General features: G+C 45.1%; 2 protein-coding genes across 5 annotated transcripts in view; both read right to left on the bottom strand.

Annotated features, from left to right (window-relative positions):
• Positions 1-213: 213 nt before the first annotated feature.
• Positions 214-16787, bottom strand: LOC121610637 (semaphorin-4B-like). Its single transcript, XM_041942846.1, has 14 exons — positions 16408-16787; positions 10439-10608; positions 10198-10260; positions 8933-9031; positions 8621-8711; positions 8333-8455; positions 7187-7314; positions 6914-7095; positions 5990-6128; positions 5265-5454; positions 5048-5163; positions 3964-4127; positions 2677-2747; positions 214-2015 (listed from the first exon to the last, which is right to left on the bottom strand). The coding sequence occupies exons 1-14, from the start codon at positions 16496-16498 to the stop codon at positions 1246-1248; spliced, it is 2397 nt and encodes a 798-aa protein (XP_041798780.1). The 5' UTR covers positions 16499-16787; the 3' UTR covers positions 214-1245.
• A 905-nt stretch (positions 16788-17692) lies between these two features.
• Positions 17693-25036, bottom strand: part of adam15 (ADAM metallopeptidase domain 15) — a 28894-nt gene continuing 21550 nt past the window's right edge. For 2 of the 4 annotated variants that reach the window (XM_041942204.1, XM_041942207.1), the window contains 5 exons: positions 24461-24569; positions 22384-22452; positions 20029-20094; positions 19368-19510; positions 17693-19070 (listed from right to left, as the gene is read on the bottom strand). In XM_041942204.1, the coding sequence (XP_041798138.1) occupies positions 19007-19070; positions 19368-19510; positions 20029-20094; positions 22384-22452; positions 24461-24569 (451 nt within the window). In that variant the 3' untranslated portion in view covers positions 17693-19006. The remainder of the gene's footprint in view (positions 19071-19367; positions 19511-20028; positions 20095-22383; positions 22453-24460; positions 24570-25036) is intronic. The other 2 variants (XM_041942205.1, XM_041942206.1) reach the window with 2 other exon arrangements.

The following is a 25036-nucleotide window of genomic DNA, read 5'->3' as shown; positions in this document are numbered from 1 at the left end:
ATGTTCTGGTAGAAATGGAGAAATAATGTTTTTACTTAGGAAATATTTAAATTCACCTTTAAAGGTTTGAACCTGAACATCTGTGACTTCAGGGAAATAAAACAATTAACCATCAAACTCCACTTTTATACCTTTGAAACAACAAGACAGCGAACATGTTGACATGTTGGGACCTGCAGCTGCTTCTTACTGTAAAAGATGTTCATCAAACACTCGGCTTTCTTGTTTTTTATCACATTTATTTCCTCAGCGGACGGCAGCGTCACCTCGTATTTAATAAGAGCAGAACAACGTCTTCAAAGTTTTAATCCCTGCAGTTATTTAAAAAAAAACCAATAAAACGTTAACAATAAAGTTCAGTACACTGATCTGATCATTTCTCTGATCATCAATCATCAATAAAGCATCACACTCGAAACAGAATTCAAATGACATTTAGAGAGCCGGGACACTCACAACTGATGATAAACCAGTATACAAGCTCTGCCAGTAATTATGATCCTAAATATTAAAAACAATTAATATTCAACATGTTTTAATTTGAGACATAGAGGGTGGAAGTGACAGAAAAAACTCCATGTTTATTTCATTATTATAAAATCCAAACATGTCAAACTGCGTCTGACTTCTTACTGACCGTAAACTAATTTCACGTGTGACAGATAAATACAGATTTTTGAATATGTGGGTCCCAGCCCTCATTACATTCACAGCAGGTTTCACATCTCATCCTGTTTACATACATTCATTCACACAAAGTGATCAATAACTGTTCATAACATACAAATATATCAACAAAAGGCTGGACTTCATATTCATACAGCGCAGCGTAATCCCTGATATTCAACCTGCATCTAAATATCACTGTTACACATTCCTAGATTATAAAACATGAAACAATAAAACAAGTATTTCCATTGTCTCTCCATCTCACCCAGTTTAAACCAATCCCTGATCAGTATCAGATGGACCAGTTTTCGTCACATTAAATCAAAGCTTCACTGAAAAATTGATTTCATCATCATTTTGGCTGAGACAGAAGGCGTTTGTGACAAAGTCTGTGCAGAATGAGTCCGACTTCATAAAACACCACAAAGAGACATGAAACGACCCCAAAGAGACACAAAACGACCACAAAGAGACACAAAACGACCACAAAGAGACACAAAACGACAAAAAAGAGGCACAAAACGACCACAAAGAAACACAAAACGACCACAAAGAGCTGCTTTCATTAAACCGCTGTTACTCCACCACCTTCACCTCAGGATCTTCTGGGCTGCTCAGAGAGGGAACACTCTCCATAGATTGATTTGTTTTGCTGCCATCGTCTGGACTGACCAGAGAATTCATTTTGAAGCTGGTTTCCCTTTGGCGCCACACGTGGAGCCCTCCGAGGATGAGGACGCAGATGCAGGCTGCCAGCAGGAGCGAAACAACAACCATCTCGCTGTAATAACTCTTCTCTTCTGGCTTCTTCTGAGTGCCATCAAGCAGCTCCTTCCTGGACTGGATGTCTTGACTGGATGTTGGGGTGAAGTCCAAACCACTGTCCTGAAGGTTGTTTTGCGATCCAGAATCTTCTTCGTTGGAGTCTGTCTCATCTTCTAAGTAGGTTGTAAATGTATCACCTTCGGCCGTTATCATGTAGTCCTCTGGGTCTCCTGCAGGTGGAGTCACTGGTTTCTCAGTTTGGATTTCCTGGTAGGACTCGTCTTTGTTGTGGGGTACGTGGTATTTGTCGCTTTTCGGAATGGGGCTCATGGAGCGTGGAGGAGCAATCTGTCTGACGTTGTAGCTTGCGATTACTTCCTTGTACTTGCCTTCCTCTGCTACACAGCGGTAGATCCCAAAGGTGTCGGCGGTGGCGAGGAAGCTCAAACTGCCATCGGCTGCCTGGATGAAGAGCTTCTCTGGCAGGTTTTTGAACGGAGAGGAGGTCCAGGTCAGAGTGGCCAGGTTGGAAGGTTTCAGACACTGAAGCCTCACTGCTTCATTCAAATGAACGTTGACTTCTGTAGCAGAGAACATTTAGAACAAACACAAGTGAGAACCAGTGACGGTGCTGAGTAAGCAGCTATGCTAGCAGCGTGGTAATGCCAGTCTGTTGGTTGGTTCACTACTTTGGTCCAGATTGAAATATCTCTATCAGATGAATTTTATAGAGACATTCATGTTCTCCAGTAGATGAATCCTACTGACTATGATGATTCCCTGACTCTTCTTCTGCTGCCACCACGAGGCTGACATTTTAATTTGTCCAATAATTTGATTTATGACCAAATACCTGCAGAGCCAATGAGATTCCCATCAGCCTCAGCTCTCCTTGTCTTTACTGCTAACTAGCAAATATTTGCATGCCAACATGGAAAATATTAAAGCCAACATCAACATGTTGGCATTGTTGTTTTGTGCATGTTAGCATGCTGAGGTTAGCATTTAGCTCAGAGCACTGCTGTGTCTGAGTACAGCCTCACAGAGCTGGTACCAATCAAAGGAGGATGGAAGGTAAAGGCAACTAAGACAACTTAAAGGTCCAAAAGACAAAAAGGTAAAATCTCCACAACGTGAGACACTTCAGGAATTAATCTGAGCCAGTAATTTGTTTCTAAAATGTATTTGAGATGCTTCACATGTGTCAGATGTTTTATTATCTTTTATTAAGGAGGATGTTACCTTTGTCCAAACTGGCCTTGGTTTGTCCCTGACATTCCTCTTCCACATTTCCATCTTCCAGGTCTTGAGCTCTGAGGAGCAAACCGACAGCCTGTCAGTCATTACACAGGGCTGATGGTGCGATTACAAAGACACTGAAGACACATCTAAGACTTATTACAACACTGTAGGTGAAATTCAACCCGTCTCTGCTGCATCTCAAACATTTTAAATGGATCTCTACATTCAAGACAGATGAATGGGTGAATGTTAGGCCACATACAAACTGCAAGCTGTTCTACTCTGCATGGGCAAAACTACATTTACCAGTTTCTTTTGATACTTGCTGCCGTATTTACTTTAACTGCTTGATGCTCACAAAATGTTCATATCGCTGATGGCTTCTTCGTATCTTCCCTGTCAAACTCTGTCAAACTGTCCCCCTCTTCTCTCACCTCACCTGTCCTCTCAGCTCTCCCCTCCCAGCTGTGTCTATCTGTGACTGAACTTTGTAGCATCACCGCTGGAGTCCCTCAGGGTTCTGTTCTAGTTCCCTCCTCCTTTTCTCTTTACACCGAGTCACTCTGTTATTCACTCACTTGGCTTTTCCCACCACAGCTCTGCTGATGCCACTCAGCTAATTCTGTCTTTTCCCCGATCTGAAGCTCCGGTGGCAGCTAGAATCTCTGCTTGGCTGGCTGACATCTCTCAGTGGATGTCTGCACACTAACTGATGCTCAGCCTCCACAACACTGAGCTGCCCTTCGTTTCAGGGAAGTAATTTCCCGTCCACGGCCTCTCCGTTACCATTGTGAACTCAGTGGCGTCTCCGGCTTTGGACTGCAAGGAACTTGGGTATGACCAGCTGATCTTCACTGTGACGACCTACTACTGCAACTCACTCCTGGCTGGTGGTCCTACACGTGTCATCTGACCTCTGCAGCTAAGTTCTCCAAAAACTAAACCACTCCTCTGCAGCCTGCACTAGGCTACTGGTGGCTGCTCAAATCCAAATCAAGACACTGATACTTGCCTACCATACTGCCAATCCTGAATCAGGAACATGGTTAAACCATACAGCCCAGCCCATCCAGTACACTCTGCTACTCCCTCACGGTGATGGGGGACAACTGTTTGCTGTCCAGGCTGGTGGAACAAGCTCCCCATTGACATCAGGACAGCAGAATCTTCCATGACAGACTGAAAACTCACCTGTTCAGGTTGATTCTCCTTTGAAGAAAATTATCTCTAAACAACTGAGTCTGAGGCTTAATAACCTGCGAGGATCTGAAAATATTTATCACTTACATGTTGTCATGACTGCCATCAAGACTGGTGCAAACCCCAGTGGTCCGGCTCCATCCACACAGAGGATCTCTGGCCAAAACACACTGGCTGCAGGTTCTGTAGATGGAGCACTTGGCCACAGGTACAGCAGTGACGCCTTCTGATGTCCCCACATAAAGAACTCCCTACAGGACCAGAGAACACTGTGACATGTACTCTGTAATAAGCACGTAAAATATCAACCAGTTAAATATTCATCATCCACAAAGCTTTGACTCCACCAAAAAATCAGCCTTCAGATCATCATGTCACCTCCTTCATACTTGGTATCTGTTTATCATCTCATGCTCCCAATTAGTAACATTATGTGATATTATTATTTCCATTGCTGTCATTATGCAGATGACACATTGTTCTGCATTTCTGTTGGACTCTTTTGTTTTTGTGTTGTCTCATTAAAGGCAGATGTTTTTTTTTGTATGGAAGTTCAAATAAAAGAGGAAAGTAATCAAATATGAATCAGTCTGGTGTGATGTGGTTATTTTAAACCTTAATTTAACTTCATTTTTGTTTTTATCTTAACAAGGTCCATTCTGTTTTCATTTTAGGAACACTGCTAGATTAGGATCACTGTAGTTTAGTTACACTGTAACTATCTTTTCCCTGGATGACCAAAAACACAAAGTACCGTTCAGGTAATTCAGAATGATGCTTCATTGATTTTTGGTGGGCTCAGCCATGTTCTTCATCTCGCTTCACTTCAAGTCTCTTGAGCTTCAGTGGCTCAAAGTATCATTTAAGGATTTAAGTTTATTACCAGCTGTTACTATTCTGTTTTTGGTTAATCCAGTGAATTAAATGTCTGATAAATCAAGGTTCTTTATCTCTTTAAGTGAAAATATTGGCATAAATCAGTGCTGCTCATTGATTTTCTACAATGGCCTAAAGGTACAGAGACACAACATTAAAGGGGCAGACAGAACAAGTACAAAAGTAGATTGTCTAATCTCTGTTGAAATCCAAATCACGTCCATACCCCCCTGAGCCGGTTTAAACAGTAACTGTAGTTCTGTTAAATATTTCAGTCTGAAGGTGTGAGGTTTACCTTGGAGGAGGAGATGATGATGCTTTTGACCAGCTGAGGTTGTGTGAAGACCTGAATTTCCTCAATCACATGCACACCCTGATCAAGCAAAACCACTTTGTGGAGGAATCCAGACTCTGGACATTACAGAGAGAGATGAGTCATTTTCTGTCCTCTCAAGGTTAAACCTCTGTCATTCAGAGTATTTCAGCGCCACGTATTTAGTACGATGCCTCACCTGTAAGAAGGAAAAGGACAGTATATTGTTTTCCGCTGGCGGCCTGGGTCCTCATGGCAGCCACGCGACTGTATCGCTGCTCTGAAGAAACCACAATCGGACCGACTCCGTCTGGTTTGACACTGCTGCTGGTCAGGAAGCTCCTCTTCACCTCTGCTAATTCAGAATCTGAGGCGCTGTCCAGTCCACACTGTGAGGAGGACATGGAGGGAAGTTAACATTAGAAACCGGGCCTAGAATCAAACCCTGAGGGACACCATAATGACAATAATAACAATGCAAAGCTTCATTATTTTATATTTTCATAAACTTGGTGGTATTTTATCACTCTAACTCATTTTGTTTGAATTAGAGAGGTTGAAAATGTTGTTTTTCATGCAGCAGATGGACTTTTGGTCCAGTTTGGAAACACCTTCAGAACCGCAGCGCTGTTTAAAAGCTTCAGGTGTTCCTCTTTACCTGACCAGATGTTTGCCTCTGTGATACGACTGTGTGCAATGATGAAACACCTGAACACTGACGGCTCCACGGTGTGTTTATAAAAAGTACAGCTGAAATGTTCAGTTAATTAACTGATAGATTTTATTGGTTCTAAATGTTCAAAATAAAGTAAAAAAGGATTTAAGGCTAACATATCAGCAGAAGACACTCTGAGCTGATTCAAGACTGAATTTTTATTGGCTGGATGTTTTCTGCTGCATTTTGTTAGAAAGTGATTTTCCCACCTTTCCCAGGTACGAGTGTTTTTCCAGCATTGGACTCCACTGGTGGGTCCTCATGTTGAAGGTCCTGTAGCTCTCAGTGAACACCGTCCTCACGTCCCGCAGCTTAAAGACGCACACGGCAGATTCTGGACCCGAAGACCTGAACGAGACCAAAGATAATAGTCCTGACATTCCTAGAGGACCGCTGTCCTGCAAACCAGAACAACACGAGTGGTTCTGCTTTTCTTTTAATATCTGATCTCGAACACTGTTTTCAGTCAAGAGGAAGCCCACGAAGGGTCAGTTAATACACAGAGTCTGAGCAGCAACAAAGACTCTGCTGGATGACCTGATCCTCATTAACAAACACACATGAATATTAAATCTAAATCAACAACATGAAACATGTAACACAACAGAAAATGAGATAATACATATGTATGAATATGATTGGGTGCTACGAGTCAGCTGACAGTCACACAGCTGACGAATGAGCCACTGATGTGGAAGCATGAATGAAGCTGACTGAGCTAACGCTTCATTCGTTTCTTAGTGAGTTCTGCCGAAACGTCTTTAACTGGTTACACTTTGGTGTTTTCACATGTGGTCTGTACAGCATGACATCAGCCACATGTCCGTCATGAAGGAGCGACGCCTCCTTTGTTGCTCTTTTTAAAGGTGTAAGAACTCTCAGCACCTTCTATTGAAACACCATCAGCCCAAACCTTACACCTATACACAAGAATGACAAAGTCAAATCAGAGAGTGTCCTCATGAAAGTGTTGGACAGAAGAACAGAATGAAGTCTGGAAATCCAGAAGCAGCCACATAACCGGCTCTAAAACACCTCCAGGTATGATGATCGGCTTTTGGTAACTTTGTGCTTAAATTCTTGCAAACCTGCATGAGGTTTACTAGATTGAGGTTTGGCCAGAGTCTTCCTACCACTGAGAGGTGAAGACGCCGTAGAACAGAGTGTCTGCAGCGTCGCCGCCCTCTGGTGGCTGCAGAGTGAACACGTCCTGGAGAACATTGAAGGGAAGCTGTTTGGGAGACTGACAGAGCAGGGGGGCTTTGGCAAAGGACGTCCACTTCCTTTGCAGAGTTCTCTGTCCGCCAACGTCGTCCTGTGAAGCCAGCGCAGTGAGAACAAACTGTGAGATTGACGCTTTTACATGTGATCACATTTTGCAGTCAGAGGCTCTTCTCTGCGTTTACCTTGCAGACTTGGGCCACCCGGGTGATTTTCAGCTCGTCTGTGAAGCTGAACTCTTTCCCAACTTCACTAAAGAAGAAGTAGACTTTCCTGTCTGATGGGTCCAACAATGAACTGACAAACACTGGCTCTGAAATACAGGAAGTGAAGAGAGAAGAGGGAAGTGAGGGCATGTGAGAGCTGTGCCAAGAAGTTTAACTGAAGGGAAAGAATCTGAGAGCAGGTAAAGTTTTCATGTGATAACACAGAAAGAACCCAAAGGCCTGTATGTGTTTTTATATCTTATTACATACAAATGTCAAGAGGATTTGAAGATGATGGACTGAAACATGTCCCAGCTCAGTGTTTAAACACTGAAGTGTGAGGTGATTTTCTGGGAAAAATAGGAAGTGAATCATTGGGGACAGGAAAAGGGGTTTTTATGGCTTACTGTGACGAAGACTGCAGGGCCTCAATAAAGTGGCACAAAACTGTAAAAAGTTTAATGCTGCTGCAAGATCAGATATCAGTGAACATTTTACTGATATTTTCTGTGTCAACACTTTGTGACTTGTCAGATACATAAATAATACAGTGGTATTTGAACATTAGATTTCCTGTTTATTATATTCTGTGTTTGTACATATGTCACGTATATGAAAATCATGTCAAGCAGACAGAGTGAACCCTTTCACTCCCTGAAACTATTTCTAGTTATCAGCCTCTCATTAGCTTTAAATGTAGATGTGTTGCACAATTCCTTGTTCAGGAAAATCAGGACTGTGATACTGTTACTCTGTAATACTGTTACTCTGAGATACTGTTGCTCTGAGATACTGTTACTCTGAGATACTGTTACTCTGAGATACTGTTACTCTGAGATACTGTTACTCTGAGATACTGTTGCTCTGAGATACTGTTACTCTGAGATACTGTTACTCTGAGATACTGTTACTCTGAGATACTGTTACTCTGTGATACTGTTACTCTGTGATACTGTTACTCTGTGATGCTGTTACTCTGTGATACTGTTACTCTGTGATGCTGTTACTCTGTGATACTGTTACTCTGTGATGCTGTTACTCTGTGATGCTGTTACTCTGTGATGCTGTTACTCTGTGATACTGTTGCTCTGTGATGCTGTTCAGCATTAATCTCGTGCCACTCACCGTCCAGTAAGCTGACAGACACGTCCTGGCTGACGTCGGGGCGGCCATCTTTGCTGAAGTGTCGAGAAATCTGTGGTTTGACTCCTCTGAAGTCGGTCGTCGTGGCAGCAAACAGCTCGCCGTCTGCACAGGGACAAACAGAGCAGCTGGAGTTGTGTTTGTGCTTTAGAAACACGTGTTCACATGTCTGAAACTCAGATCTGAACTGTCAGATATAGATATGAGCATGTAATCTTTCTAGTTTCATCATGTGATCACTGCAGCTGTAACAGCTGAGGGAAGGCTGACCGACGGTGATGGCGGCGTTCCTCTGGAAGGGGCTGAACGGACAGCGACCTTTAGCTCCCCCCTGCTGGACCATGGTGAAGGTTTCTGTGTCCTGAAGGAGGCGAGACAGAACACACAGAAGCTGAACTGCTGAACAAAGAGCTCAGTGTTTTTCAGCTTGGCTTCATCTCAACAAAAACAGCATCACTTCATCACTTCACACAGGTAAACACAGCCTTCATCACTTCACACAGGTAAACACAGCCTTCATCACTTCACACAGGTAAACACAGCCTTCATCACCTTCACACATCAGCGTCTCTGCTGACTTACGATGTAGGCATCATGGGGGCTGAAGGCGTAGCTGCCGCAGGCGTAGAGATGAGTCGCGTTTATTGGCCGAAAGACACGCACGAAGTTTGGACAGTCAACCTGCAGGCAGACAGACAGACAGTTAATCAGACAGACAGACAGACAGACAGTCAGACAGACAGACAGTCAGACAGTTAATCAGACAGACAGACAGTCAGTCAGTTAATCAGACAGACAGACAGACAGTCAGACAGTCAGACAGACAGTCAGTCAGTTAATCAGACAGACAGACAGTCAGACAGACAGTCAGACAGACAGTCAGTCAGTCAGTTAATCAGACAGACAGACAGACAGACAGACAGACAGACAGTCAGTTAATCAGACAGACAGACAGTCAGACAGACAGTCAGTCAGTCAGTCAGTTAATCAGACAGACAGACAGACAGACAGTCAGTCAGTTAATCAGACAGACAGACAGTCAGACAGACAGACAGACAGTCAGTCAGTTAATCAGACAGACAGTCAGACAGTCAGACAGTCAGTTAGTCAGTTAATCAGACAGACAGACAGACAGACAGTCAGTCAGTTAATCAGACAGACAGACAGTCAGACAGACAGACAGTCAGTCAGTCAGTTAATCAGACAGACAGACAGTCAGTCAGTTAATCAGACAGACAGACAGTCAGACAGACAGACAGACAGTCAGTCAGTTAATCAGACAGACAGACAGACAGACAGACAGACAGTCAGACAGACAGACAGACAGACAGACAGACAGTCAGACAGACAGACAGACAGACAGACAGTCAGTTAATCAGACAGACAGACAGACAGTCAGTCAGTTAATCAGACAGACAGACAGTCAGTCAGTTAATCAGACAGACAGACAGTCAGACAGACAGACAGTCAGACAGTCAGTTAATCAATCAGACAGACAGACAGACAGACAGACAGACAGTCACACTGGGACGGGGGGACGTGTCCCCCTAACGTCCATTGTTTCGGGTCTTTCAGACTGCAGTCTGTGTGAACGTTGTTCTGCAGATGTGAGAAGACGACTTAATGACAGACACGCTTTGAGTTACATTCAGTTATCACTGTGAACCAATGAACATGTTAGTTATCCACATTCATTCGACTGATTGTGACGAGACTCCAAAGACAGAAAAAGACACAGAAAGACACAAAAAGACACACAAAGACGAGGGAGGCGGCAGGAGGACAGCAGCCTTTTCACCTTAATTCACACCAGATAGAAACACAAACCAGACAGGACACGTCATTACCGTCGGGTTCTTCCCTTTCGCCTGACAGTCCTCTATTTCAGTCTCAGATGGACTCCACTCCACCTGGACAAGAGACAGACAGACAGACAGAGAGACAGAGAGACAGACAGACAGACGGACAGACAGACAGACAGACAGACGGACAGACTGCTGAGTCTGAGAGCATCAGGGAATATAAAAACTTCAGATCATCCAGATGTTAAAGCATCATGGGAGTTCAAGTAAACCGATTCTAGCCGACCTTCTTCTTCAGGGTGATGACATCACTCTGACTGACGTCCAATGAGAGGAGGGCATCCCGTGCCCCCACATACAGGGTGGATCCATCTTCGCTGAGCAACAGCGTGGTCGTGTTGTGGACATTAGGGGGGCTGAAGAGGACCAGAGGTCTGTCCTGTCCGTCCGCAGAGTCTGGACACAAACACAACAGAGACGAGCAGCGAGTCAACGATACGAAGCGCTCAAATTCAGACGGAGGTGTGGGCCAGACGACCCCAGGTCTGGGTTCAGGCCTGCAGTCTGCATGTAATCTGCATTTAATCTGCATTTAATCTGCATTTAGCAGTCGCTCGGTGGTAAATTTTGGTCGTTCTCTGCAGAGGTGATGATATTTGTTTGTAAAATGCGGCGCATTGGGGGCATGTATATGTTAAACAGAACAGGGGAACTCCAACCATCCTGCTGGCCCCCTCTGATGCATTAAAAAGTCCCCGTCCTGAAGACATGACTCAAACCCCTTTAGCACTGAGTCCAGATCAGGTTTCCAGTCTTTAAAAGGAGCGAATAAACTAGACCTGAAGTCGGAACAATAAAGGCTGAGCAGCAGTGTGTCACCCCCGGCCTTCCCATGATGCATCTGTTCTCAGCACAGGAGGATATTAATGTCGTGCGATTTCTCACACATCTAACTTCACATCGATGGGGACTAAACTAAGACCTGGTTACTGTTAAAGTGCAAACCAGACTGAGACTATAACAGGACACGAGAGAACAGACAGCGATAAATAATAACACCAGTCAGCTGACCCGCACAGAGGCAGCGCCACTTCCTGTTTCTGAGGCTGAGGCCGACTGCGTGGGTTCAGGTTGGAGAGGATGTGGTTCAGAGCTGCAGAGAATTCACCACCTGTATCTGATCGGTCTGCATCTCAGGAGCTGAGCAACCTTCAAACTGTGTGCAGGGGTCGATCTCTTCGTTCTGCTCTGCGGGCCTGAACGCTCAGTTCACGTTCCACCTGACGCAGCTCACACAGAGCTGCAGGAGCATGAAGGAACAGACGAGCAGCTGACGGGAGCTGGAGATCAATCAAGCTGTCAGAGGAGGAAGGTCTTCCTCGGCTGACCGCATCGGGTTCAGTAACTCAATCCACCACAGAGGAACCACCAGAGCTGGACTGAGGTTCCAGACTCTGAAATAAAACAGAGGAGGTCAGCTCCACGTACGCAAACACCAGGAAACGCTGACATCTAATCCTCAATCAGCATTTTTAATAAAACAGACCCAAAGTTAACATTAGAAACCGGACCTAGAATCAAACCCTGAGGGACACCATAATGACAATAATAACAATGCAAAGCTTCATTATTTTATATTTTCATAAACTTGGTGGTATTTTATCACTCTAACTCATTTTGTTTGAATTAGAGAGGTTGAAAATGTTGTTTTTCATGCAGCAGATGGACTTTTGGTCCAGTTTGGAAACACCTTCAGAACCGCAGCGCTGTTTAAAAGCTTCAGGTGTTCATCTTTACCTGACCAGATGTTTGCCTCTGTGATACGACCGTGTGCAATGATGAAACACCTGAACACTGACGGCTCCACGGTGTGTTTATAAAAAGTACAGCTGAAATGTTCAGTTAATTAACTGATAGACAGAAAATTAATGGCAACTTTTAAATAAAATGAATGCATTTTAATGTGTTTGTAATAATGTGGAGCTTTGGACTAAACAAACACTGTGAAGGCGTCACTTTGGCCTCATCGTCACCACATTTCTCACTATTTTCACAATGTTTCCAAACCGAACGATCGATCGATTAATGGAGGAAATAATCAGCTGATTGATCCAGAATGAAGAGAATCATTAGTTGCAGTCTGATACAAGAACGACTGAGTCACAATAATCTAATCTGTCGGTCTGTTTGTCTTGTTTGTTTGTCTGTTGGTTGTTTCCTGTTTGTTTTTTGAATTTTATTGGTTCTAAATGTTCAAAATAAAGTAAAAAAGGATTTAAGGCTAACATATCGGCAGAAGACACTCTGAGCTGATTCAAGACTGAATTTTTATTGGCTGGATGGTTTCTGCTGCATTTTGTTAGAAAGTGACTTTCCCACCTTTCCCAGGTACGAGTGTTTTTCCAGCATTGGACTCCACTGGTGGGTCCTGACAGGAAACAGCGTTCCACCAATATGGAAGCATTTCACTTAGCCTGGCAAGAGGTCTGAAAAAGTCTTAAAACAAACAGGAAGACCCTCTGCAGTGCCAGGCAGCCCGCTACTCATCACTACTAGAGGACAGAAATAACCGGGTTCGGCTGATTTCCAGTCAGCCTCCGCTGTGTGTGTGTGTGGCAGCCCCCTGTGTGTGGCAGCCCCCTGTGGTTTCAGCAGGCGGGTGTGTGTGAACATCTGCTAATGTTTTAGTCTAACAAACAAACAAAAATAAACTCACAAAGGTCAAATATTCTCACATCAGTTTTCTTATTAAACAGAAAATTTCAGCTGCACAGCTTCTGAATCAAAGTCAGTGGGGGGGGGGGGGGGCTCGTGGCACAGTTTTTGATGCGCTAAAGTGCCCTCTTGGACGCCAAAACGCGTGCTAAAGTGCCCTCTTCAGTGGCGAGGATGCCCTATATTTGCCCTTTTTTTCCTTTTCGCCCCTGCCCTTCAATAAGTCTGTGCACGCCACTGATCAAAGTGTCTCTCTTCCAGCAGTAAGATCAGCTGATCGCCTTGTTACCTCCTGGTAAAACACAACTGACTCAAACTCGACAGGAACAGATCAAACTTTCTGTTCCAACAATCAGCGACTCTGGTTTGGTTTTAAAAACCATCAATTCAGATTTAGATGTGAGAAAGATGTGAAGTGCTGATAGACGACACAGCTGAGGGGAAAAGTTTTCATACAGCTGTAGAGAACATCATGTCGGGGCTCTGTTGAGCTTCCAGTTCTCTGATTGAGTGATTAGAACAGATCTTTGTCACAAATAAGGTTCATGAAGTTTGGTTCTTTTATGGCTTTATTATGGGTCAAATCTGCTGGGTCATGAATTTACATTCAGCCACGTGAGTTAGACAGTTGTGTCAATGAAATGAGCTTATAGCATGGCCTCGTAACTTCTTGTGAGTGTTTATGAGTGACGGCAGCTGGTGACTTCTCTGTTCTGCATCGCCGCGGACTGAGAGGCTGCAAGAAGGAAGCACAAAGGCTCCGAAAGCTCCGAAAGCGGCACCTTAAGGCTCGACTGAAGTTCGCTGCTGATCACATGGACAAAGTTTAGACCTTCTGGAGGAAACAAACATCGAGCTGTTTGGCCACAGTGCTCAGCGATACGTTTGGAGGAGAAAAGGTGAACACCAGGCCTACGGGCAAACACGTGGTGGTCGTATTATACTGTGGGGCTGTTCTGCTGCCAGTGGAACTGGTGCTTTACAGACAGTAAATGGATGGAGATGATGAAGAAGGAGGATTACCTTCAAATTCTTCAAGATAACCTAAAATCATCAGCCTGAAGGCTGGGCCTTGGGGGCAGCTGGGTGTTCCAACAGGACAAAGACCCCAAACACACATCAAGTGTGGTAACAGAACGGCTGAATCAGGCTAGAATTAAGGTTTTAGATTGGCCTTCCCAAAGTCCTGACCTACTGAGAACATGTGGACAACGCTGAAGAAACAGAAAGCCAACAAATTAAACTGAACTGCACCAATTCTGTCAAAGATTCAACCAGAAGCTTGTGGATGGCGACAAAAAGCACCTTAATGAAGTGAAAATGGCCAAATATTATTACTGTATGTATATTCATGACCCAGCAGATTTGACCCATAATAAAACCATAAAATAACCAAACTACACGAACGTTATTTGTGACAAAGATCTGTTCTAATCACTCTGTCAGAGAAAAATCAGAGTTGTAGAAATAACTGGAAGCTCAACGGAGCCCCGACATGATGTTCTCTACAGGTGGATGAAAACTGTTCACCACAGCTGTGTGTTCCTCCAGCCCTAAAACAAAAGAACAGGAAGACCAGCTGATCCAAAATCCTTCTCCTCACCTAAAGCATTAAAAGGTCAGACACCCTGTCACCCCCAGGACACAACACCGTGTCCCAGCCCACCGGCTCACTGCTGGTTCCAAAGTATTGAAGAAAATGCAACCATAATGACAAGACAAAATGTCCATCCATATCCAGCGCTCGTCATCACATTTAGCGTGTGTGGTTTATGCTGAAGTAGAGCAGCATCGCTTCCCTGTACCAGTCTGACCAGAGCCATGACTGGTCTGTTACCATGGTAACCCTGACTCAGACTGGTTCCTATGTCTCACTGAGTGGCAGCGATGATGACGCTGCTAACACACGATAACAGAAAGAGTCCGAAGAAAAGTGACGCGAAGACAAAGTGTGAAATCCAACACAGTCAAAATATAAAGATGTATAATATTATACTGTGTATATATACACACACATATATATTTATATATAATATAAAGATACACAGAGCCCCACAGAGCAGTTTACACTCCGTGTGCCGTCATCAATTCATCATTTAAATGTAAAGAAGATGTAATTCAGTCAGTCTGTAATGTGAACGGTGAAAGCAGCGTCACTCGTGTGAACCGGGCCGGGTTGCATCCTGAGCCAGCAGAGGTGTGAACGGTGCGTCCCGAGTCTTCATCACAGAGCTGACGTCCTGTCACAGACCTGCTGTTAACATTCATCTCTTTAAAACACAAAGCGGAACCACGAAGTTTCCCTGAACTTAAACAGGATGCAGTTTGTTTTGCAGAAGTGGTCCAGCTGCGTCTGGCACCGCAGGACGAGAAGGAGGAGAAGTGGACTGAGCTCAGGACGCTGTGGAAGGGGGCTCAGACTGTCCCGGCTCACGTTCTCCTTCAGTTGCTCTCACTTTTCACTACTTTCACCTGAAGTTAAAGAAACAAATGAAAGGACAGGAGCACACTCGACTCTTCCTCTCTGACTCAGGGCAACTGTGGCTCAGGAGTCAGAAGGTCGGGGGTTCGATCCCCGGCCTCGGCGGCCCACGTGGCGAGGTGTCCTAAAGCAAGATACCGAACCCCGAACCGCTGCCACGAGGGAACGGATGAATGCAGGGCTGAGAAAGCACTTTGATTGGCTGTCACTCACTCACACACACACGCTCACACACACACACACACTCACACACACACACACACACACGCTCACACACACACACACTCACTCGCCCACACACACTCTCACACACTGAGACAGGAAGTGTGTGGCATCAGTGTGCTGCAGAGGGTTTCAGTCAACTGAGCTTGTTGGATCTGATCTGAGTTTGGGGGGGGGGGTCTGGTCTCCTCACTGTGCTCTTGTTCCTCAGCTCTGACTGTCAGGCTGTGATCTGACACATCATCAGGGACAGAGCCAGGCTAGCTGCCCCCCCCTTCCACTCTTCATGCTAAGCTAACACGCCGCTGACTGTAGAGGACACTTACTGAACGGAAGGGGCCTGCTCGAGTCCAGTTTCATCATGTCCCTGTTTGCATCAGACGGGCTGAACGTGAAGCTGAACATGTGACCGACGTCTGACTCACAAACTGACTCCAGATCAAATCTACACCTGAAGCAGACAGAAGAAGATCTGCAGTGTTTCATCTAACGCTGAATTATGAGACATGATGAGAACAAACAGATCTCAGATCTGTTCTGTGGAGTGTATGACCGGATCTGATTCATCAATCAGTCGACTGAGAAAAAATCAATCCGCAGTTATTAATGATCATTTTATGGATAAAATCATAAACTCACTCAAACGTGAATATTGTCTGATTTTTATCTGAATGTCTCATCATTTTATTGATGAACCGAGAATCAATAACAAAAAGAGTCATGAAAACTGATCTGAGGACAGAAGTGTGAGCAGTCAGAGTCTCAATCAATCATCAATAACGACCAGAACACACAGATCTGATTGGTTATTGTTCAGAAATGTTCTTCAGACTTACCGAGGAGGAAGGAGGTTCGTGGAGGAGGCAGTGAGCCGGTGGAGCTCAGCAGGCCGAGGAGGAGGAGGAGGAGGAGGACTGATGGAGCCATGGCGACGGAGCGATGAGAGATGATGAAGACGGAGGTTGATTCTCCTCAGCTCTGAACGTCTCGACACTCAGCACTGACACACTGCGACTGCACACAACCACCGAGGAAGACTCACCACAGCTTCCTCTTTACTGTGGTCAGAGGTCGGGGGGGAGGAGGAGGAGGAGGGATGAAAGCATCTCTGGACATCAGCTCATGCCAGCCCGATGAAGAGGCTACTCCTTCAGAGAGGAGGAGGAGCAGGAGGAAGAGGAGGAGTGGTTTCAGGAGGGACGGTTTCTATAAGTGAGTGTTTCTCTGAAAGCTACTCAGAGAACTGACGTTTGGTTTCTCGTCTCTTCTGGTTTCACTTCCTCCATCAGTCCGGTTTCAGATTTCATCATCAGCCACAAGATGACAGACGACATGAAGAAGAAGAAGAAGAAGAAGAAGACTGTTTGTGTTCGAGTGACAGGAAGCTGGTTAGAGCTTCATCTGTTCATTGATCTGAACCAGCAGCTGATCACCGATCAGTTTATGACACCTCACACACACACGCACACATTCAGATACACACACCCAGTCTCACACACACACACATTCTGAAACTATCTGAAATAAATGAATGAGCTGAAAAAAGAGCCGTTACCGTAGAAACAGTTGGTTTATTGAGGTTTCTGCTCGCAGCAAACATGTGAACACAGCACAACGCTAACAGCATGAATCAGCTGATCGATCAGCCGATCGATCAGTCTGAATGATCAGCCGATCGATCAGTCTGATCGATCAGCCGATCGATCAGTCTGAATGATCAGTCTGATCGATCAGTCTGAATGATCAGTCTGATCGATCAGTCTGAATGATCAGCTGATTGATCAGCCGATCGATCAGTCTGAATGATCAGCTGATTGATCAGCCGATCGATCAGTCTGAATGATCAGACTCTTTAAGGATCTCCAGGTGAAAACATTCAGTTTGTGTCTGAGGGTTTTTCTTCTGACCTGAGCAGCGGTGACATCACTTCCTGTGGGCGGGGCAGGCTCATCGTCATGTCGACTTTTTGGACTTTCACTCACAAACAGTGGTGGAAAGTAACTAAGTACATTTACTCAAGTACTGTACTTAAGTACAAGGCACTTGTACTTCATATGAGTATACTTTTACTTCAGTTTGTATTTGAATGGAGGACTTTTACTTGTAGTGGAGTATTTTCACAGTGCGTATTAGTACTTTTACTGCAGTAGAGGATGTGAGTACTTCACTGTCTGACATCTCTTCAGAGCTCAAAGGTCTCGGAGTGAATGAACGACAGAAACTTCGAGAGGCAACACGTCACGTTTCAGAAGTTTCTTTGACGCTCTGCTGCACTTTGATGTGATTCAGGTTTCCTGCTTCGACTTCAGGTAAAACCTTTAGCTTCAGGTCTTCTCACCTGATTCTGGGACTCAAAGCTGACATCAAATGTTTGGTCACATTAATAATAATCCGATATTTCCAGATTCAAATCAAATCTTTTCGGTTTATTCTCGGCTGCTCGTGTTTAGATGTTAAACTTTCTTTCAGAGTTTTGATGATGTCGTCTCTTCTGACTGAAGATCAGACGAGTCCGTCCTGGTTCTCACGCAGCTCGTCTTTGGCGTTTCAAACATTCATTTTATTCCTGACTGTCTCTCATAGAAAAATACAAACCACAACGTCTCCAGCGGGAACGGGCCGAGTTACTGGTGCGGGACCAGTTCTCCCACTAAGGCGTCCAGTTCAACTTGGATCTCAACAACAGAGTTCAAGAGTCCAAATACGATAAAGTCATGACGTCAATAAAAAACAGGATTTTACATGAAAACATTTAGAACAAAGAGTGAATCCTTCAGAATAAAGTCGAGTCACTTTGATGCTGAAACAACTTTTACATGAAATATTCTGACTTCATCCTCAAAATAACAAAACTTTCTTCTATTAAATCAAAATTACAACTTATTTCTACAAACTTTCATCTTCACTGTCCAAATCTCAGATTGTCCCCGAACGCATCGTGAATCCGGCGTCGGTCCAAACCTTCAGGCACCAACAGATCCAAGGATCAGTCCATGATCTTATTCCATCTGATCAGAGGTCAGTCTCAGGAACGTCGGATCCTGTCCAATAAACACGGAGTTAAAGGTTTGAGGCGAGTCGTCCGTCTACATTCGGCCGTTAAATATCCTCCTCGGGGTCCCGCAGGGGGCCGCGGGTCACAGTTTAGGCAGCACTCAACCTTCCTTTCAGACACACGGGTTTGATTCCCGTCTCAGGGTCCGGGGGCAAGGCACCGACCCCCCCGCCGGCAGCAGGGGGCGCCGCATCGCAGACACTTCAGTGTGACGTCACTGCCGAGGTGCTGCTGAGCAAGGCACTGAACTTCGAAGACACGCCGACTTTATTTACAGTTTCTGGGAGTTCGTGAAGGTTTAAGCGAGAAATCCGACAAACGCGGTCTTCATCATCTTCGTCGTCTGCGGACGAAGACGCCGACTCAGCGTCTGCCGGGAGTTAAAGTGGAGACGAGTCGACTTTCTGAGGGTTTGTGGGTCGGACGGGAGGAGCAGGAGGACGTCTGCGGACAAACAACACAGTTAGTACTCGAGTGTGTCAGCTCTTCCTCTTCCTCTTCATCAGTGACTGACACAAACTACAACAAACATTTTAATCAAAGCACGAAACCAAATAAAACAAACATAAATCCAGCCTTCGTCCTGAACCCGACCCAGACCCTTCAAACCGCCGTCTGGAGGGGACGTCCTGACGTCCCCCACTGTCCCTCACTGTCCCGTCCTTCAGGAAGTGCTGGGACTTTCTATAAAAACTCCCTCTCTTGCACACGTCGGCCCCCTCGGGGGTCACGGTCTCGTACCTGTTGGGGCCGGCTGCAGGTGCGACGGCTCTGTGTTGTGACGGTTTGCTGCTGGAGGTGTAGCTGGGGTGCGGGGGGACGTGGGGGTGGGACGGCGGGGCCAGAATGAGGGGCTTTATGGGCACCACGGGTTTGGATGGAACCTGAAGAGAATCATGGGTAAAAAATGAACGTCAGTGTTAATAAAGATTTAAAACGTCTTTTCACTGAAACCTGGAACAAACGATGACTCTGCTGATTATTAATCACTCACGCTGCTGCTTCGTGTTTCCATCACACAAACTTCCTGTGCTGTCAGTGAAGCCAACACTTCCTGCGATGTTTCACATTAAAAGCCTTTGAGCTTGTAAACTTTTAATATGAAGGATTTGCAGGAAGTGGTGATTTTCACGTCACGACTCGCTGACGCTCAGTCTGATTCGAGCTTTCGAGTCCGACTCATGACCTCTGCTGGACCACATGTCCCTAAAGATCTGATTCGAGTCCATCTGATCACGACTCACCAGGAACAAAGATCGCACCGATCGATCGGGCAGAATTCATCGTCTTTCTGCCGATCGATCGCCTTCTCGTCACTTTACGACCGTTTCACATTCCTTCTACGTGCTACGAACATGCAAGCTACGTGCTAACAGCCACCAGCATGCAGGTGCAGATGTACCTGTCCAGGTGTGACGGGGTCAGGGGGGAGTGGCTTGTTGGGCGGAGCTGGTCGACTCACCAGCAGCTGGAAGGTTAGCGAGGAGGAAGAGAGAAGATGTTTTACTCTTCCTGTTTGATGATGTCAGGAGGAAACAGGCGCCATGCTGAGCTTTTAGTTTAACGACTGACGCCGTTTAAAGATGAAGCTACATTTAAAACATCGTCCTGAGGCTGCATGCAGAGACAAACAGGTCATTAAAGAGAAAGACATCATGCTGCGAAGACTCTCACAGGAAGCGGCGCGATTGTCCTCTCGCTGCTAACGGCCACAGCAGCTACCGCGCTAGCTGTGTCGCCGTCCAGCTGTCTGTAACTTTAATCAGCTGCAGGAAAACTCACCGGTTAGCTGGTTAGCTAGCTGCTACTGTCGCTGGCTAGAGCTAGCAGGTTAAAAGCTAGTTAGCATGTTATCAGCCATGATAGCTCTCCAACTAGCCATCAAGTGGTCGCTAAGTTGTTCAAAGACAAAGCTGGCAACATTCTCTCTCTTTAACAAATCCAATGAAAAGATTCATCAATTAAAACTGACAGAAAACTCAGCAGCAGCAATTAATAACTGCAGTGATCTTAGTAATCAATAGTTTAAGCTGCAGGTTCAAGCTTCTCAAAGGTGTTTTTGTCTTCTGTGATGATAAATTGATCAGACCAGGTTTGGATAATCAACAGATTCATCAATAATGAATAAATAAATATAAATTTGACAACAAATGCATGAAAGTGGTCCGCAGCACGATTTCCTCCTGTTTGTGTGATAAAACGTTCAGTGAGCAGCTGTTTGAAAATGAAACTAAATGTCTGTGAGGTGTTTTTAAAGACAGACGAGCTGACAGTCACAGACAGGAAGTCAGTAACTAGTCAGTAACTAGTCACTAACACGCTGTTGGTTCGAGTCTGCAGATGAAAAACATGAAACTGGAGTTTCTGGTAACACCTGTTTCTAATAAATCTTCGCTGCACCAGCTTGTGGTGCGACTTTAATCAACGTCTTCATCGAACTTTGAAATAACTGTTACTCTACTCCTCCGACCAGCAGGTGGAGCTGCAGCCACAGAAACACTGACAGTCTGTTGTACAACTTGATCTCCACATGTACTGCAGACAGACACAGGACAGACAGGAAGACTACACACTACAGGTGACTGTACCTGGCTGTAGGGGTCGGGGGGTAGAGGCTTGCAGGGGGGGCCTGGTCGCTGTTTAACAGGCTGAAGCAGCAGAAATGAAAGAGCAGCAGGTCAGTGTCTGGATCACGTTTTCCTGGTTAAGGTTTCAGGTTTTATCTTTTTATTTTCTCTTCAGTTTGTCTTTGGGGGAAGGAGTTTGGTTTCCCGCCGTTTGGCAGGTGAGGCCGAACGTTGAAGGCAGAGTTCAGATCAGGTGGCCTGAAGTGATTTACTGGATTGTGGCTGGATCCTGTGGACAGAGAGCCACCTGCTGGTCAGGCAGCAGCAGCAAACCATGGGACCAGTTCCTGGTTCTCCATGAACACGTGAGGCCACATCCCACACTGACCTCTCTGCTTCCACCTCTTTGTATCATCAAATGATCCTCGATACAGAGAGGTCTGAGAGCTGCACACCGAATCCTGCAGAGGACGGTGACACCTTTGAAATGTGACAGCTCGTGTCTCAGACCTACTTATGTGAAGGTCTCCACAGGTCCACTATGCTGCTAGTACCTGAGAACTGATCTGGGACCCGAGTCAGACCAGGTCCAGTCTAATCAGGTCTGTGTGTCAGTTAGTCTGTATGAGGTGACTCTGCATGGATCTGGATCTGGATCCAAACGTCCAGCCTCAGACCTCTGGTTTGGTAATGTACCGTGATGCGTTCACTGTCATCACGTACAGGCATCAAAAATGTCCTCTGACATGACGAACAACTGAAATCATTCAGTTGGTGCATCGCCTGTGTGATCATCACATCAACAAACGTCTGCAAACAGAAACACGTTTCGGGTCACGCCTGACGGAACGGATTCAGGTCTGATCACGTGGTACATCATCATCATCATCATCATCACAGGAGAAAAATGTGTACTTTCAGGCAGATGAAGAGGAAAGATGAAGAAATTAAAGGGAACATTAGACTTGATCTTCTTTTACACAAAGATGAGAAGAGTTTGTTCAGATGAGCTGTCTTTGGACCAGTTCTGACTGTCCCCGTGTCTCTTTGGGATCGTGTCTCTGTTAACTGGACCTGTGAAGACCTTAACCCAGACGAGTCAAACAGATCATGCACAGCTGCAGCAGGACAACAGGACGGAGTCAGAAACACAGACGGTAACACCTCCAGGTGAGGTCAGGTGAAGTTACCTGAGGCAGGGGTTTTAGGGCGGGGTCAGGGGGGAGTGGCTTAGTGGGAGGAGCAGGTCTGTCATGAACCTGATAGGAGAGAAAAAGGGAAGCAGATGCAGAGTGACAGCTGATACATGCACAGGACCGGAGCATCATCCAGAAGTCAAAGGTCAAACAGGCAGGTGTGTTAATGTGAGAGGAAGAAAAACACACCTGAGGTTGTCATATCGTGTCACTTCCTTCCCAATAAATTCATGTTGACAGGTGTTTTATGACATGATTCACAAGTTTCACCATGAAACACAAAATGCTGAAAGGAAACTGAACTTTGACGTCTGTGACTAATTACTGCCTGTGATTAGTTCAATGTCTGTAATAAAAGCAGGACAGTCCAGTGTCTGTGGTTAGTTCAATGTCTGTAATAACAGCAGGACGGTCCAGCGTCTGTGGTTAGTTCAATGTCTGAAATAACAGCAGGACAGACCATTGTCTGTGGTTAGTTCAATGTCTGTAATAGCAGCAGGACAGTCCAGCGTCTGTGGTTAGTTCAATGTCTGAAAAACAGGAGGACAGTCCAGTGTCTGTGGTTAGTTCAATGTCTGTAATAACAGCAGGACAGTCCAGTGTCTGTGGTTAGTTCATTGTCTGTAATAACCGCAGGACAGACCATTGTCTGTGGTTAGTTCAATGTCTGTAATAACAGCAGGACAGTCCAGCGTCTGTGGTTAGTTCAATGTCTGTAATAACAGCAGGACGGTCCAGCGTCTGTGGTTAGTTCAATGTCTGAAATAACAGCAGGACGGTCCAGCGTCTGTGGTTAGTTCAATGTCTGTAATAGCAGCAGGACAGTCCAGCGTCTGTGGTTAGTTCAATGTCTGAAAAACAGGAGGACAGTCCAGTGTCTGTGGTTAGTTCAATGTCTGTAATAACAGCAGGACAGTCCAGTGTCTGTGGTTAGTTCATTGTCTGTAATAACCGCAGGACAGACCATTGTCTGTGGTTAGTTCAATGTCTGTAATAACAGCAGGACAGTCCAGCGTCTGTGGTTAGTTCAATGTCTGTAATAACAGCAGGACGGTCCAGCGTCTGTGGTTAGTTCAATGTCTGAAATAACAGCAGGACGGTCCAGCGTCTGTGGTTAGTTCAATGTCTGTAATAACAGCAGGACGGTCCAGTGTCTGTGGTTAGTTCAATGTCTGTAATAACAGCAGGACAGTCCAGTGTCTGTGGTTAGTTCAATGTCTGTAATAAAAGCAGGACAGTCCAGTGTCTGTGGTTAGTTCAATGTCTGTAATAACAGCAGGACGGTCCAGCGTCTGTGGTTAGTTCAATGTCTGTAATAACAGCAGGACGGTCCAGCGTCTGTGGTTAGTTCAATGTCTGAAATAACAGCAGGACAGACCATTGTCTGTGGTTAGTTCAATGTCTGTAATAGCAGCAGGACAGTCCAGCGTCTGTGGTTAGTTCAATGTCTGAAAAACAGGAGGACAGTCCAGTGTCTGTGGTTAGTTCAATGTCTGTAATAACAGCAGGACAGTCCAGTGTCTGTGGTTAGTTCATTGTCTGTAATAACCGCAGGACAGACCATTGTCTGTGGTTAGTTCAATGTCTGTAATAACAGCAGGACAGTCCAGTGTCTGTGGTTAGTTCAATGTCTGTAATAACAGCAGGACAGTCCAGCGTCTGTGGTTAGTTCAATGTCTGTAATAACAGCAGGACAGTCCAGCGTCTGTGGTTAGTTCAATGTCTGTAATAACAGCAGGACAGTCCAGTGTCTGTGGTTAGTTCAATGTCTGTAATAACAGCAGGACAGTCCAGTGTCTGTGGTTAGTTCAATGTCTGTAATAACAGCAGGACAGTCCAGTGTCTGTGGTTAGTTCAATGTCTGTAATAACAGCAGGACAGTCCAGTGTCTGTGGTTACTTCAATGTCTGTAATAACAGCAGGACAGTCCAGTCTCTGTGGTTAGTTCACTGTCTGTAATAACAGCAGGACGGTCCAGTGTCTGTGGTTAGTTCAATGTCTGTAATAACAGACATCCTGTTCGAGTCTTGTTGGCAGCTGGAGTTAGTGGAGCTGGGGTTGCTGTGGTTACCTCTTTGTGGGGCGGGGTCAGTGGGATGTCAGTGGGTGGGTTCAGGTGGTATCTCAGAGGTCGGACCTGCTCTCCGTTCCTGCCGTCCGCTCGCTCCATCACCGGCGTTCTAACAGGATGGTAAATAAAAACACTAATGACTGAAAGCATCAGTCCTCTCTAAAAATCAATAATAGATCAATAAATGATAAACCACAATAAACATTCAACAGACTGTAGACATAAGACGAAAGTTTGTAAAATCTAATTTCTTCACAGCTTACTGTTTCACTGTGATGCATTTAATGACACTAAGATATGTGAGAACTGACATGTCTGGAATGTGATCCAGAGAAGAGCTTCACTTCTATCAGATTAAATTGGCTTGCTGATTCCAGGTTTGATTGATTTGTCTCCTAAACACAGGACAGCACAGTGAAATGTAGTTGTAGCGCCCTCTACTGTACAAAAATGTAAAACCAGATATTCAAATATTTAAATTAGAATATAAAATAAACAAAACAATAGAAGAAATTATATAAAATGTGCATGTAGTGTATTAATATTTAGAACACAGCAAAGTAAAGAACAGCACTG

Source organism: Chelmon rostratus, chromosome 8, assembly GCF_017976325.1.
Source record: "Chelmon rostratus isolate fCheRos1 chromosome 8, fCheRos1.pri, whole genome shotgun sequence".
NCBI lineage: Eukaryota > Metazoa > Chordata > Actinopteri > Chaetodontiformes > Chaetodontidae > Chelmon > Chelmon rostratus.
This window is presented reverse-complemented; position numbering and strand designations above follow the sequence as displayed.